This window comes from Centroberyx affinis, unplaced genomic scaffold (genome assembly GCF_046629955.1).
Source record: "Centroberyx affinis isolate AG114_WGS23_722 - 3 ecotype Tasmania unplaced genomic scaffold, CSIRO-AGI_Caff_v1 ptg004259l_1, whole genome shotgun sequence".
Classification (NCBI taxonomy): Eukaryota; Metazoa; Chordata; class Actinopteri; order Beryciformes; family Berycidae; genus Centroberyx; species Centroberyx affinis.
In genome coordinates this window covers 73,689-90,211 of record NW_027281988.1, presented here as the reverse complement: position 1 = coordinate 90,211, position 16,523 = coordinate 73,689, and the positions used below count along the sequence as shown (strand labels likewise).

At 42.5% G+C, this 16,523-nt stretch overlaps 1 protein-coding gene across 1 annotated transcript in view; it reads left to right on the top strand.

The window, feature by feature from the left end:
* sgpp1b (sphingosine-1-phosphate phosphatase 1b) overlaps window positions 1–16,523 on the top strand; it is a 39,080-nt gene that overhangs the window by 5,652 nt on the left and 16,905 nt on the right. Inside the window, exon 2 of the mRNA XM_071543183.1 lies at window positions 1,273–2,147. Coding sequence (XP_071399284.1) covers window positions 1,273–2,147 — 875 coding nt within the window. The remainder of the gene's footprint in view (window positions 1–1,272; window positions 2,148–16,523) is intronic.

Genomic DNA, 16,523 nt, shown 5'->3' with positions numbered 1-16,523 from the left:
CTAAGATGGAAAAAAAAAACAGTTAACTAAAGGCAACTATAAAACAGAAGCTCAATATTTTACGACGAGAATTTATATTTTGATGAAAATGCATATTCCATATTTAAGATAAGCTATTTTGACAAAGGGCCGTTAAACTTTTTTCAGGTGATTGACTATCAAATAAAGTATGTAAGGTGATAATGCTTTTGTGTTCTGATCATCCTTGTGGTTCAGTATAGTAATAATAATGATAATAATAACAGCTGTATTTACATTACACTTTTACTTTTATCTATCTATCTATCTATCTATCTATCTATCTATCTATCTATCTATTTATCTATCTATCCAATCACTACAGACTGCCTATATTTCTATTTTGACATAGCAAGATATATCAATTTAAACGTGTTTGAATTATTTGACCGGGTAAATAAAAAAATAAAAAAAAGTGTAAAAAGCGCCACAAATATACATACAAGCACGACGACGTTCTGACGTCTCGAGTACGTCGCTTGTGCGTACGCGCCAGAGCTGTTGTTACCTTCAGGTGCTCCTCGTAAAATCCTTCTATCAAGGTCGACAGTTGTAAATGCGACTTGGCGGCGCATTCAATTACGTTTTTCGGGAATGGTAACATAATGGGATTTGTGGTGGCTGTTGTTTTATTTTAAAAATTACATTGCACATTGCTACGGAAGAATACAGTGAAGAAAAGGCACGTGATTGATGTTTAAATTCATTTAAACGGCAAACGTTGTTGAATACATCACGTATACCAACATTCGTTGACACAGTTTCCATGCTCTGCCCCCTAAATATCACATCTCGGCACTTTCCAATTCTTATTTACCACGTGTTGGGTTGTTCATGTGACTGAACCCGATATTTCCGACAGCAAGTGAAAGCATCACTACACAGGCGCGCGTTCCCGACTATCCCGTAGATCTGTCAGTAACTGGATACCAACTGGAGGTAGCGGGACGCTGGACGCATCCAGAACCTGTTCAACAAGACTCGTCCAGTTAGGTTTACACGTTATCATCTGACTAAAAGTATATTTTCCTTCTTTAGAATTAATTTTCGCTGCGATAGCAAGTTATACTTTACAAAAACGTTTTAGAATTCACTTCTGAGCAGCATTCTGCCATGATGCACGGGTTAGCTAGCTAACGTTAGCTGGCTAGCTAGCTTTCACAGCGTTTATCCGCTGTTTGGGAAAGTAGCAGAGTCCGTGTTCCTTCTTATCGCCGTGGGAGTGATTGAATATGGAGACACATTGGCTCAGAGAATGGTTCATTTATCTCCAAGACCCCCACCTTGTCGCCCGCTTTCAGCAGTTTTGTGGGGTACACGGGACGTTTTCGAGAACCGTTTCTGTGGGTACCAGCGGCAAGGAAGCGGACCGGACTCACTCCCACAACAACGGGGCTTGCCATCACCTCGCCGGTGAAAGTGACAATAACTGCGCCGCCAAGGGAGCTGGGGAGGGGGAGAAAGCACAAACAACAGCGGCGGGGGTTCGGCAGAGGATTGTCGCCTCTACGGCGACGGAGGGCTGTGTGAAAACGGACAGGGAAAATGAAAACCCTTCACAGAACGGGGCAGTGCTCGCTGCCCCCGGGGGAGAGGCGGTTGGTCTGGGCACCAACTGGCGCAGCCTCGCTGGGGAGAGCGGTACGGCCGCCGCCGCAGGTCAGGACGGCTCCAGCGGGGCCGGGGCGGACCTCTCGGGGACAGCCGAGTCGGAGGATGGGGTCACCGAGGTCCCCGCTGCCCCTCAGACCAGCACGGTCAAACCGCTCCGTAAAAACTCTCTGACGGGCGACGCCGGGCAGGAGTTCCTGATCCAGAACAAGTTCCTGTACTACATGTTCACTTTCGGAACCGAGCTGGGCAACGAGTTTTTCTACATCACCTTCTTCCCCTTCGTCATGTGGAACGTGGACGCCTTCGTGGGCAGGAGGCTGATCATGGTGTGGGTCTGGGTCATGTACCTGGGGCAGTGCACTAAGGATGTGATCGGCTGGTCCCGGCCCGCTTCCCCACCCGTGGTCAAAGTGGAGATGTTTTACAACTCGGAGTACAGCATGCCGTCCACCCACGCCATGTCGGGCACGGCCATCCCCTTCTCCCTGTTCTTCCTGACCTACGGCCGGTGGGAGGTAAATCCACCAACTAGCTAGCTGTCATGCTGTTGATGTGCAACCTGAATTTCATGTGATATGTCATGTGAGATGGGGAACTAAGTAGCAGCCACTTCCTGCTGTTTTCTAAAAAAGGAAATATAAAAGTTCCTTGGTGAGGTTTCACAACATGCTGTATTTACTTGTTGGAAGTGAAATCCTTGGAGTACAGACTTAAAGACAGAGTCAGTTCCAAATTTAACAAACAGCTGCACTAAGGACTTTCCTGTCAATTTAGAAACACTGGGAAGTGGTTACTACCAAAATAAAAAAAATCCTGCCATTGTTTTCATGCACTTTGCCAGCATCCATAATATTCCTCTGTTAAAGGATAAGGCCGGTGTTTTTTAATGCATTGCTTACCGTCAACAAATCCTATGAAAATAACAAAATCAGCAATGATTTTGTTTTGCCAGCAAATCTCGTCCATGTAGCCGGTGTTCTACCGTATTTATCCTGTGACCTGCCCTGATATTCTTACTCTAACCCCAACCATCTCACTCCTCATGCCTAAACCTAACCAACCTAAGCAACACTGCAGGTCACAGAATCTGATGGGTCACCAAATTAGTGTTTGTTAGGTTTAGGCATGAGGAGTGAGATGGTTGGGGTTAGGGTAAGAATATCAGGGCAGGTCACAGAATCTGATGGGTCACCAAATGCGGTGTAATGCAGCCATGTCCCAGCAGCCATAGAACTCCATTGTATTAAAAAAACGATTAAAAACCCGTCACAGAGCCATGCTGCTGCTCTGCAGCATATTTCATCATCACCATGCACCGGGCCGGCCGACTTTTTCCTCAAACAACTTAATAAGCCGGCTGTAAACACTTTGCGATCTCAGGAAAGTAGTTCCGTAGCACAGAAAATAGTCCCCGGCGTAATGAAGAATTTGTTCCCATTTGAATTTGATTTGGTAATAATTACAACAGCCTGACTTTTCATGGTAACAGTTAGCGATTTTTAAAATGTAAACTATGTCTTTGGGAGCTGGATTTCAAGGTTTTTAGCTTATAATTGGAGCCAATGACTTCCGGGTTGACGGCTAAAAAGGGAACGTGGGAAGTCAGAAAGTAACGGGAGGAGAGCAAACGCATTGTTGATTTTGTTATTTTCATAGGATTTGTTGATGGTAAGAAATGCATTAAAAAACACCGGCCTTATCCTTTAAAGGCAGAATTGCTCAAGGAGTCTCAACACTCTTGCACTGATTACTCCTCTATAGTTTCACTTTAGCTCCCGTTTCCAGATATACCACCCTGCCGTGTTTACCAGAAAAGTTGCTTGGCGTGTAACGGCCCTTACTTCGGTGTGGGTGGAGAAAGCATGGAGTTTTTGAAATGGAGAATGTGTAGGAAGCCTGTGTTCTGTTTACAGTTTGAATCACACCGGGAGTGCAGGGGTGGGATTGATTTACCACACTCTGCCTCCCTGTCTGTCTGTCTGCCAGAACAGGAGATAAGAGAACCAACCCCTGACCTTCTAGTGTGGAGCTCCGAGATAAGACACCGATGTACCTCTCTTGCTCTCTCTCGTTGTCTCTCTCTCTCTCTCTCTCTCTCTCTCTCTCTCTCTCTCTCTCTCTCTCTCTCTCTCTCTCCCTCTCTCCCTCTCTCTCACCCTGGCTGCAAGGACACCTCCTCCAAACATTGGGCAGAGTGTGTTTCTGCATGTCCTTTAAAACGTTGTAAATGAATGATCCAAATTTAAGGTCTTAAAATATCGACCTCTGACCTGCTGGTGTGGTATGCCAGCTAAGACACTGACCTCTCTCTCTCTCTCTCTCTCTCTCTCTCTCTCTCTCTCTCTCTCTCTCTCTCTTTCTCTCTCTCTCTCTGTCTTTCTCTCTCTCTCTCGCCGTGCATGACTAGAAGAATTTAACTAGTAGGTTTGTTTCCGAATCTGAATACCATATTCGTCAAAGCACGAACACTACTTTTTAAATGAGTGTTTGTTCTCTCCGAATTCGGATGTTTTAATAGTACATTCACAATAGTAAATGTGGAGAAAACATTCAACAGAAAACAGCTGCTGCCGACACACTGACAGAGTTGAATTCCCTTTTTTTGCACAATTCATGTCTCAGTGTCTTTTTTTCCCAAGGCTTAGAAATCCTCCTTGAAGCCGTCTGCTCCCCTTCAACTCCATTTCTCTTCATGATGGATGTGGTTTTAACACGTGAAATCGATACAGATCATGGTTTTCAGTGTCGACACGCTTCTGAACAGTTGTACGACAGTGGAGGTTTCAGTCTTTTTTATAATGAGACCCACATTTCAAAAGCAAAACGTATTTCACAGTCAGTTTTAAGGGCTAATCTAACAAAATGCTCCTTGTTTTAGGCCACTTACAAGCTTACTGTGTCAGCCTGCATTGTAAGGATGTGGCAAGCAACAATACTGATTTATTAATTGGATTATTTGATTTCAGTGTGCTGTGCTCCAGGTGTCGAACCTTCATGGTCTTACAAGATACATCCATACATCAGGTCACAGCTTGTGTCTGACAAACATATTCCTAAACAAACTGATATCATACCAAGAAGAGGTTTTACTGATTAAGTTTGACCCATAGAATCCACCTTTTTAGTTGTAGAAGTAGTAGTAGAAGTCATTTTGCCGTAAACAAACTTTTCTGCTCGCGTGAAGGAGAGTTTTGCTTCTAAATATCTTTGAAATCCCATAGCACAGTGATTCTCAACCTTTTTCATATCAAGGACCCCTAATTTAGTCCACATTTGGGCCCCTGGACCCCCATTTGATGAGATTGTGTCTCTCAGACCCAAATCTGAGAATATTTTTTATTCTTAGATATGATTTTGTCCAGAATTCCATGACTATCTGTATTGTAGGTAGAGAGATAACAGAGAAAGTATGATCAAAACAGTCATTCTTCTCCATTCTCTAATTGTTTTAACTTCTTGTAAATTAAATAATGATGAAGTTTAAGAATTCATCAATTTGCTGGGGACCCCCTGGAACCCCCTCAAGGACCCCTGGTGGTCCCCGGACCCCACGTTGAGAACCACTGCCATAGCACACAGATTCTCCAGAAAACTCGAATAGGCAATTTTTATTATCCTGCGAACCAGTTTTTGGCTCCATCCTATTGTTTGAAAAAACAATGCTGTAGTGTAGCTGTCTGATCTGAGTCTCTTCTCCTTATCATCTTCTGTTCCCCTCTCTCTCTCTCTCTCTCTCTCTTTCTCTCTCTCTTTCTCTCTTACTCCGGCATGTGATTCACCAAGGAGTGTATGTCATTTGTGACACCGCTCCAGTGTCTCTAGGGTCGAGAGCCAGCGGAAATAGAGTTTTTAGAGCTGATGGAGTAATCAGAGGAGTATGAAACATTAAACTCAAATTTTTCAGCTGTTAATTCATGTTCTTGGCAGTTTTATGATGAAACGCTTCCGTTGTGGTAATAATCCCGGCAATACATCACATAATGCCTTTTCCCTGGATTTTCTGTGTAAATCCCGGTTTACTGTAACGGAGGCGCTTGATATGCCACACCGGGACTTTCCTTTTTGCAAAATATTTTTATTGAAAACAGTATTAAAAGACATAACAATGAGCATGTGGGTGTACATTTTAGAATGTTTTACCATGGAAAAGAAAAATGACAGTAAGGAACACTCACATTATACACATAAAAGAAAGAAGAACAGAAGAAAAAACAGCAAAAGTACAAAACCCCAAGAACCCAAACACACCAACATTTACACACCCCACGCTGGCTTCACCGGGACTTTCCGGGGAATTGAAATTATAACATAACATCACCGAATTACATGATTATTAATCATTGAAACGTAAAATCATGTAGGCCTATATATGATTTATGGCTGCAACTAACGATAAATTATTCTATTATTTTTTCGATTAATCATTTAGTCTAAAAAGTGTCAAAAAATAATGACAAATGCCCATCACAAGTTCCCAGAGCCCAAACTGATTCTTCAAATGTCCACAAGTCTTCATTTTATAATTATATGAAACTGTGAAAAGCAGCAAATCTCAGCAGTTGTGAAGCTGTAACCAGCAAATGTTTGATCTTTTTTACTAAAACGATTGATCGATTATTACAGTTAAAATCGATTAATTTTCTGTTGATCGACTAATTGATTAATCGACTGACAGTTTCAGCACTAATATGATTATCTACGATTAATTGTGCAGCCCTGAGTTGATGGGTGATAAAGTGTTGGAAAGTGAGATAGCGTTCAGTTTAAGGATTCACATGTTACTCTTGTTGCCTTTAGATGAGTCAATTTTACTTTGCTTTTTCTCCACAGACAATGAATGAGAGAATGACTTTGCAGACTCATTTATTTGCCTGGAAAATCTCCCCACACAAATTTGAAAGCTATAATTTAAATAGAAAACAAAATGTCAGGGTAGAAGACTTCTAATTCCAAATGTGCAAATTTATTTAGATAAAGACAAGATGATATGTTTCACCCTCCCTACCTTCAGGCAGGAGGGCAGGGTGTGTCCGTCACAAACCCTCCCGCTTGCCGTAGTCGTCCCGTGGCGTTCCCTGCCGAGTCGCGGCCCGGGTGACTTGACTGAGCGAGGCAGGAATGTTTGGATGGGCTGCACAGTCAGACGGTCCTCCTCCCATCCTCCCATCCTCCCACGGCCCTCCTCAGGCTCAGGCCGGCCCCGAAAAAACCTAACCAGAGCCAGATGTCTCTCCATGGAAGATACTGGTCAGAGGGAGAGGAGAGGAGAGGGGATCTGAGGTGAAGAGGCAAAGGGAGAGGAAAGGAGGGGAGAGGAGGCGAAAGAGAGGTGAAGGAGGGTGAGGAATAGAGATTAGATTACAGGAGGCGAGGGCAGAGGAGAAGAGATTAGACTGGGCGAGAGAAAAAAGATAAGACCTAGAGGGCAATAGATGGAGAAGACAGAAGAGGGTGAGAGAGAGAAGATGGAGGAGAGGGGATTAATACGGAAAAAGAGAGGGAGGAGGAAGAGGGATATGAGAGGAGGGAGCGGAAAGGAGAATTATAGACCAGAGGGGGAAGAGAGAGCTGGAGAGGGAGATAACGAGAGGATGAGAGGTGGAAAAGAGGGGAAAATGGGATGAGAGGGCGTGAAAGGAGAGAGAGAGAGAGAGAGGGAGAAGAGCTGAGGGGAGGACATGGAAAAGAGGAGAGGAGATTAGGCCGGCGGATGAGCAAGGAGAGCGAGGTTAGAGAGAGACGGAGGTTAAGAAAATACAAGAACGTGGAAAACAAAAAAAACGGTTAAAATCCTTCTGTTAAAATAAGGAGTAATCAGCTAATGACTGCATGTGTTTCAACATGATATACTGTATATGGGTGCAGCTCTTTTTGTTTTGTTGAACCAGAACAGAAGACATGATGGTAAACAGGCTTTGTGTAAGACTTCCTTCCCTGGCGTTGGAAAAGGCGGACGCGGGTTCGCTGCGGTTCTTCCGGCAAACGTGAATGAGTTTTTACAGTATGTAGCATTCCTAACCCGAACCCCCGAGTTTTACGATTCGGTTATATTCAAATTCTTCATTTTGTAAGACGACCAAAGCGGCTTCTGTTGTGGTTTTTTTTTTTTTTTGCAGAGCAGTTAAAGCTGCACCAGGCAAGAAGTTTTACATAAAAATACACCGCTCACTTGAGACGCTGTCGATTTGCCTAAATGAATTCTGGTCTCGGTGTCTGGTCACTTCTCTGCCAAGAGCAAGTGACGAATTGAAACTTCAGAGTGAAATCCAAACTGACTCCTAAACAGCAGTGAGCAGCCGGACTCACCAGTGTTAGATCTTGTCCTCTCTCGTCTCTTTGGTGTAAAGCATCACAGACCGGTTTACAGGGCTGTAGGACTGGAGTCCGGTCTCGGTCTCGTCTCGGACTCGTAGTTAATATGAGTTGAATCGGTCTTGGGAGTGAATATGACTCGGCCTTGAATCGGTCTTGGATGAATTAATGTTACATAATATTATTGTTTTTATAATTATAATCTCTTCTAAGAAAGTGACCAGCAGCGAATGATACGATTTTCACAGTTGATAAAGTTATGCGCCCACCGAAAGGTTTAGTGACTGCTGATTGGTGATATGCCAACTACCCATGACATAAGATTATTTCAATAATATGATTAAATTAAAATTTCATGCCAGGCAAGAATGTTTTCAGTCAAGCAATGCTGAGAGCAGCATGTGGTTGTGGAGCAGTAAGAAAAAATAGGTGAAATAGATTAATCCATTTCTAGTTAAGTAAAGGTGCAACTACTGTATGGTATGAACATAAACAAGCTGCCTACAATTAATTTTGTCCTCAAAACATGCTAATTTTGTTGAAATGTCTTTAGAAACCTCCCTTCTATTTTAGGCAATAAACAAAAATATGCTGTTTTAGTCAATAAATACAATGGTAGCCTTGGATAACACATTGCTATGGTATTGGTCTCGAATCGGACTCGTAGTTTTGCGGTCTTGGTTTCGACTCGGTCTCGACCCCCCTCGGTCTTGGTCTTGAATCAGACTCGATTCACCAATGACTCGATCTGGACTTGGACTCGACCAAGGCGGTCTCGACTACAGCCCTGCCGGTTTACTGACGTCACCTTACAGGATTTATGGGTATTGAAGTTCAAAAGTTTCAAGCGGTTACCCCTTGTTGCCATTTGGAGCTGCAAACGTGTGAAGCTGCCTAGTGTAGCTTCAAGTTACCAAATTAACCACACTGTAAGTAGGCATATTTCATCGAATACAGCGACCTTGGAGTGGGTCAGGGCTTAATGTCCTGCTCTTGTATTATAATGGTCTTCCAACAAGGAAATTCAGTTATTTGTTTGCTCATTTACAAGTCTGCCTGACCTCAAACCAGACTAGGTTACATCTTGACAGTGTTGAAAGTCAAATGCAGCACACCCTGGGGCCCTTGTGGTTTGGGTGTGTGTGTTTATACAGTATGTGTGTGTGTGTGTATCGCAAGAGACAGACTGAGTGTAGCAGTCAGTCAGCAGTGGGCAGCGAACCACAAGCCACCCAAAGAACACACCATGTTCATAAAACTTTGCATGAGGCGACCGCGGCGGCGGCGGGCGCAAGGCCAAGCGATACTCTGTTTGCACACGGGCAGAAGACACTGTTTAGACAATATTCTCCACACAAGGCCAAGGGTTTCCTCAGCCCCCCCCCCCTCCCTCCTCTTACCTCACAGTTTTTCAGTGTTGATCTCAGAGGAGTTGGGCGGCTCAGTCTGTGGCTGGCTTTGTGGCTAATCCACACACGTAAAAGGTCAGTTCCCACTCCACTGACCTTGTTTTTAAAAGTTTTCTGGGACTTTACCTTTGGTTCCGTCTAAAAGTGTGTGACAAGTGGTTAGAGGGACCGTCCTGTAACCGGAAAGTCACAAGTTTGATCCCCACAAGAGCAAGTGCATCCAACAGCTGTGTGTTTGAGTGTTGCTCAAGAACAATGAGTACCTGATGACCAATGAATATGATAAAAATAACAATGCCTCAACTTGCTGCAGAAATGAGTTTTGGCTTATGATATACAGTGGCTATAAAAAGTATTCACCCCCCGTGGACTTTTTCATTTTTATTGTTTTACAAAATGGAATCACAGTGGATTTAATTAGGCTTTTTGCCACTGATTAACAGAAAAATACTCTATAATGTCAAAGTGAAAACAGAAGATTCCATATGTATTCACTGGTTGTATTTGGTCGGAAGCCCAGAATCAATAAATGAGACCCCTGACTTCTCTTTCTGTAATACTGTCTGTTGTTTCCCTGCATATGAGAAAACCTGACCTGTAGTCCTGTACATACTGTATGTCTGAACATTGGACTCAAGCACCAAGTCTAGATAAATCTGGAAATGTTTGGAAAGTGAATTTGATTATTTCTATGGTTTTGAAAAGTTTTGGAATTGGATCAGAAGTCTGGGAATGTACAGCAAAAAACTCTTGTTCAGTTCTGAATGCACACATATATATTACACATTTATGTAGCTTTATTACGCGGCTTTGTTGAATACTCAATTCTGATTGGTCAATTACGGCATTATTTCTGAATAGCAGACCGCTGCTAAGAATAACAGACCGTTGCTATGGACGCAGTTCTGATCATAGTCTCTAGGGGACCACGTCCAATCATATCAATCCGCAGAAAGAAGTCAGGTAAATTTAACGGTTAATTTAAATTTAACAACGTCAGCTCAAGCGGAAGCAATAAAATCATTTTTAAATCAATGAAATCATTTTTAAATCAATATTTTGTGTCAAATTATTGATTTCTTTAGTAAGTAGCCGTGTAATAAGTGGGATAATGTACATCGAGCGGGTCATTATCCCTTACGTAGAACCCACCATTCTGGGGAAAAACATTTGCTTGGTCAAAACGTTACAGTTAAGTATTGGGAGACTGAAGTGTGCAGATTTTATTTTATCAAACAGTGCTCTGTGCTCAGAGTGGGACATTAAAGAGTAACTAAACCCCACCCAAATCTTTAGTGAAGCCTGACACCTAATGGTGAAAAGTAGGGTACTGCACCGGCCGTCTGCTATTGGCTGGTGTTTGTGCCAGGTGATGTCACCTTCCATTGAGTACAGCAGGTGGTGACATCGCCTGGCACAAAGACCAGCCAATAACAGATCACCATTAGACGTCAGGCTTCACCAAAGATTTGGATTTGGAGTTTAGTTACTCTTTAACACAAGCCACCAGACAAATGCTGTTTAATTTTAGCTGTGGTAAGTTCTTCTGCTTTACCAGCCGCTTTGGCAGGTAAACATCCCTTTGTTTGGAACCGAGGCAGCTGTGCTCCAAAAATAAAATGTGTCTGGTGAAACAGTAAAAGCGGCCGGATTGAAGGCTGTTGCCAGTGTGTAAAATAATAGTTTGCTGTCTTTTTTTTATCCAGCAGCCTCATTCAGGTTCTCTCTCCTGCTCTCCTGAAACCCTTGGCTTGTATGCAGTGTGTACAGTTTTAATACGTTTCTCACGATGAAAGCCGTCATATCACCCTGACGGCTGACAAGAAGTGAGCAGCTCTGCATGTTAATTGGCGACTCCGGGCCAATTCGCAGGCCTTTGATCTGTGTATGCAGCGCAACGTGCAATTACACCCAGAGTTTGAAGCGTGACTGCTTGTAATCCTCTGCCTCAACCCGCTGGTGTCGAGTGTTTGCATGTGTTTTCTCTGTGCTCTGTTTCCCACTTCTTCTTCTTCTTCTTCTTCTTCTTCTTCTTCTTCTTCTTCTTCTTCTTCTTCTTTTTCCCTGCTCCGGCCGGGTCGTCACTCCATCCCTCCTCCTAAACCAACACGTCTCGGCAACATGCCTTCATCAATTAAAGTTTTTTTTTGAAGAGCATCCATCGGCCTCAAAAAGTAGCTGGATTTTTTTTTTTTTTTTTTTCTTGTTATTTCCAGTTCATGCACCTTGGTTTAAAGACAAAGTTGCGACGGTTCTTCTTCTTCATGAGCCTCTGCGATTTGGAAATTGCAGAAGTTCATATTGCAATTTTGATTTTTTTTTTTTTTTCGATTAATTGTTCGGCTCTAGCAGAGACGCTCCCCATCATCTGGCGTAGGCTGAAAACTCTTAAAAAGTTTTTTAAAGAAGTAGCTCACATCACCCTCGCCTCACTGAGTCATATCTCCTTTCCTCTAATCTTCTTCTGAGGATTTGAAACTTTGAACCACTCATTGTAATTTGCTCTAGTCAGTTGGCTAAAAGCGTAAAATGTAAATGTATGTGTTGTTGGCCCATGTGTCTGTATGTGGCATCTGTCAGTCCATATTGCATGTTAAATTCCAAATTACCTTTTTAATTATCAAGTACAATACATGTGCAGGAATTGGTCTTATTGACAGAGTTGTAGAGACATTTTGACAAAATAGATGCCTACAGAGGAAAACAGGACTCATTAAGTGCAAAGGGAAAGTACAGGACATACTACAGATTTACATATCACTCATTCATTTTGAGTGATATACTGTATGTGGCTGGTAAGGCACATGATATGTAGTTGCATCATTGTGGTTTTGAATCTGTTTTTTGTGTCCGTCTCTCTCTCCCGTCTTTCCCGCCTCGCTCTGCTGTGTCCTGCCTAGTAAAGCAGAAATAGCATTTTTCAACCTTTATTCATCTAGGAAAAGTTGACTGAGCACGGACGCTCCTTTTCAGCCACGCCCTGATTCACTTTTATACAGTTTCAAACATTCACAGCCGGGAGCGTGCCCAGTATACCCGGTCCACTGCAGCAGTTCAGAGCTGTGTGCCATGCTTATGTAAATGTCAGTGGGAGTTGTTGTTTAGGGAGGAGAGAGAGTTCCTTATTCACTTCCCCTGCCCAGGTTTTCCCAGCACATCAGGGGATTTAAATAGGGCTGCAACTAACTATTATTTTCATTATTAATCTATACATTATTTTTCAGATTAATCATTTAGTCTGTAAAATGTTAAAAATACAAATATAACAAATGGCCATCACGTTACCAGAGCTCAAAGTGGTGTCTGAAAATTGCTGATTTAGTCTGACCAGCAGCCCAAAAGTAATTATTTTATAATGAGATGAAGCAGAGAAAACTAGCAAATCTTCCAAAAATCAATGAACAAATGTTTGGTATTTTTAAAGAATTCATTGATTATCGAAATTATAATCGATTCATTTTCTGTTGATTGACTAATTGATTAACCGACTAATCGTTTCAGCAGTAGATTTGAACCAGTCCCAAACCGCTTCTCTAACCGCTGCCTCAAAAACGTAATTAACATCTTACTAAAAAGATGGTGCACTCTGGGATATATGTGTAAGGTGGTGAAATTAACAACTTCACGAGGACTATAAACGTGAGAAAATCTAATTTGATATGTATGTAACTAACCGTTGGCACACAATGTCGCTCTTCGGTAGGTTATTTTCACTGGGAATCACAGAGAAATGAGATCACATTATCAGAGTGCAGTGCCTTATCTCTGTTGCATTAGCATCCATCCTGACTCCATTAAACGGCGCCGATGCCGTCATTTCCCCCTGAAGGGCCAAGTGCCATCTGAGGAGGGGGAGGGGGGAGGGGGGGGGGGCAGCGGGGGGGTTTGGAATGAAATTGTGGGCAGTGAGAGAGAGGAGAGAGGAAATCTGAGCTATCTCAACACACAGGAGCCACAATGAAAAGAACAAAAGGCTTTTAGCAAGTGTGCAAACCTCAGCAGCACGCTCTTTCATCTGTCATCTCTACTCTCTCTCTTTCTCTCACTCCCTGTCTCTCTCTCCCTCTCTCTCTCCCTCACAGTCTCTCTCCCTCTCTCTGTCTCCCTCTCTCTCGCTCTCTCTCTCTCCCTTTCTCTCTCTCCCTCTCTCTCTCTCTCCCTCTCTGTCTCATTTTTCACTCGCTCTCTTTCTCTCCATCTTTCTGGCGTCGTTCACACTGCAGACCTTCATGCCCAGTCCTGAATTGCTGCTCATATCAGATTTCATCTTTTTTGACTGACTGTTCATATCTATTCTAGCATGTAACCCATATATAATACCAATATGAACCGACTGATGTGGAACAGACGCGTCCGAAGAGTACCAATAACAAAAGACATCACATCAGTTTTTAGTACCTATGCTTTTTTCCGTGGTTACAGTATGTGCCTTTGAGATTTTACTGAATTAAGGCGTCTCCCTAAACACCAGTAAAGTCGGCTGTTTGTCTTTCTTTACATTGTTGTGTCCTGTTGTCCTCCGTGCTAACGCTGACTCAGCCAAGCTGCTGCGGGCTCCAAAATTGTGGTAACTGTCTCAGGTGAATGACATTAGATTTACTTTTGTCTAGGGCTGCAACTAGCCTAACGATTATTTTCATTGTCGATTAATCTGTCGATTATTTTCCCGATTAATCGATTAGTTGTTTGGTCTATCAAATGTTAGAAAATGATGAAAAATGTGGATCAGTGTTTCCCAAAGCCCAAGATGACGTCCTCAAATGTCTTGTTTTGTCCACAACCCAAAGATATTCAGTTTACTGTCATAGAGGAGGAAAGAAACCAGAAAATATTCACATTTAAGAAGCTGGAATCAGAGAATTTTGACTTATTTTTCTTAAAAAATGACTCAAACCGATTAATCGATTATCAAAATAGTTGCCGATTAATTTAATTGTTGACAACTAATCGATTAATCGATTAATCGATTAATCGTTGCAGCTCTACTTTTGTCACTTTGTCGCAAATGCTATGTACACACTGCCAGAATTTGGTAGTGACAACCGAATTTATGACTGAGAGTGAATGCCCATATGTATCTGTAGGTTCAGACTGGAGCAGAGTAAAATGAGAGAGCACAAGAGCCACTCCACTCCTCCGATCTCGCGATGGCTGTAAATAGTGTCTGTAACCATAGTAACGTTTACCTCAGATCAATAGAGAGCCTAAGCCCCTCCTCTTCCGCTGTCCCCCATGGGACCTTATTTCGGAAAAAATACGTACGGTAGTCAACGGTGAGAGACAAATATTTGTTTGATCCCGTTTGAATTGTGCCATGAATTACACATATGATGTTTTGTCAATTTAAAAGATAAGTCAAGAAAGTGGCAGTTTGTAGTAAAACAGTAAAGTAACGTTTAGTTTAGTGTGAAAGCGCTCAGTGAACTACATCTCTGTCTCACCGACACCAACATGGAAGGAAACAGGAAACACACAGGCATGGCGTTAAGTTTAGCTAGTTCACTGTACCAGTAACACCAGTAACCAGAGGTGTCAGTTTATCCATAAGATCTTAATAAACTGCCACAGTAACTTGATACTTCTAACTGCAACATTTGGCCCCAAGACCGCACAAACTGGTAGGAGCAGCTGCAGTGTTGAGGAAACAGGCTGGATAGAAAACGTGAGACTGTCTCACAACACTTAACAGTCCGGTTCTGGTTCACACTACTCACACTAACCGAATCCGCTTTCAAATTCGGTAGTTAATACCTGAATTGTTCAGGCAGTGAGTTCGGTTGTAGATTGCAGTTGTCACTCTTAAACTGTGTGTGAAGTTTATAGGATGAAACTCTCCAATGAGGAGTGACAGCCGTATTTAGCTGCAGTGTGTGTACATAGCTAAAGTGATCGTGGTAATGTCACGGTAATGCTGACAAAGTCCAATTTGAATGTTCAAGTCTCAAGTCACGCCTCAGGATCCGATTCTGTACCAGATATCCATGTGATCCAGATCAGAACTGAAAACTGTGACTCTGCTGTTCACACTGATTAGAAAACATCAGATCATCTGTGCCATATGAGGGGAACAAAATCTGAATGTGGACACTTTCAGCTGCAGTGTGAACGAGTCCCGTCTCCTGCTCTCAGTCCCACACTCTATCTTCCCCCCTCCCTCCCTCCCTTCCTCCCTCCCTCCCTTCCTCCCTCTCTCTCTCCCTCTCTCTCTTCTGCTACAGGCCAAGTACAATACATCTGATAAGGAAATAGCAGAATTGCTGAAATATTTATGAGTCCAATGCACATTAGCAGATAATCATATCGACTACATCTCAGAAACATTTTATCTAGGCATATTACCTCATACATACTGAACTCTTGCCAAGTACAGTAAACATACAGGGATTTGTCTTGAAGGGCTTTGGTTCATCTACATTGGGAATTCCTGGACTTACATAGTACACACTGAAACACATGGTGCAGGGTCAGCAGGACCTCACACACAGTGGGAAGGAACAGTGTAAGATATACAACGGACAGTAGAATGTACTACTGTTCTATATATACACCTTTAAATTTATGCTTTTATATTTTAAAAAGTATGAGCACTGGTTAATGTAGCTTATCTTGGAAGTGGTGTTGAAGTGTGTGGATCACACAATGAAGTGCAACTCCCAGGCAGTCTAAATATTTGAATAGTTGAATATTTTCATACTTTTGCCTCGGTATAATGTAATGTGTATTGCAGAGCTTTACTCAGATTTGACTCTTACTGTCTTGTTGTGGTCCTCTATGTCAGTGGTTCTCAATGTGGGGTCCGAGGACCACCAGGGGTCCTTGAGGGGCTTCCAGGGGGTCCACAGCAAATTGATGAATTGTTAAACTTCAGCATTATTTCATTTACAAGAAGTTAACACAACTAGAGAATGTAGAAGAATGACTGTTTTCATCATAGTTTCACTGTTAACTCTCTACCTACAATATGATAGTCATGGTTCTGGACAAAATCATATCTAACAATAAAAATATTCTCAGATTTGGGTCAGAGATTTGGGTCCAAATCTCATCAAATGGGGGTCTGTGGCTCTAATGTGGACTAAATTAGGGGTCCTTGATATGAAAAAGGTTGAGAATCACTGCTCTACATTTTAGGGACTCTATTACTCTATATTATTTGCAATATCTATTATC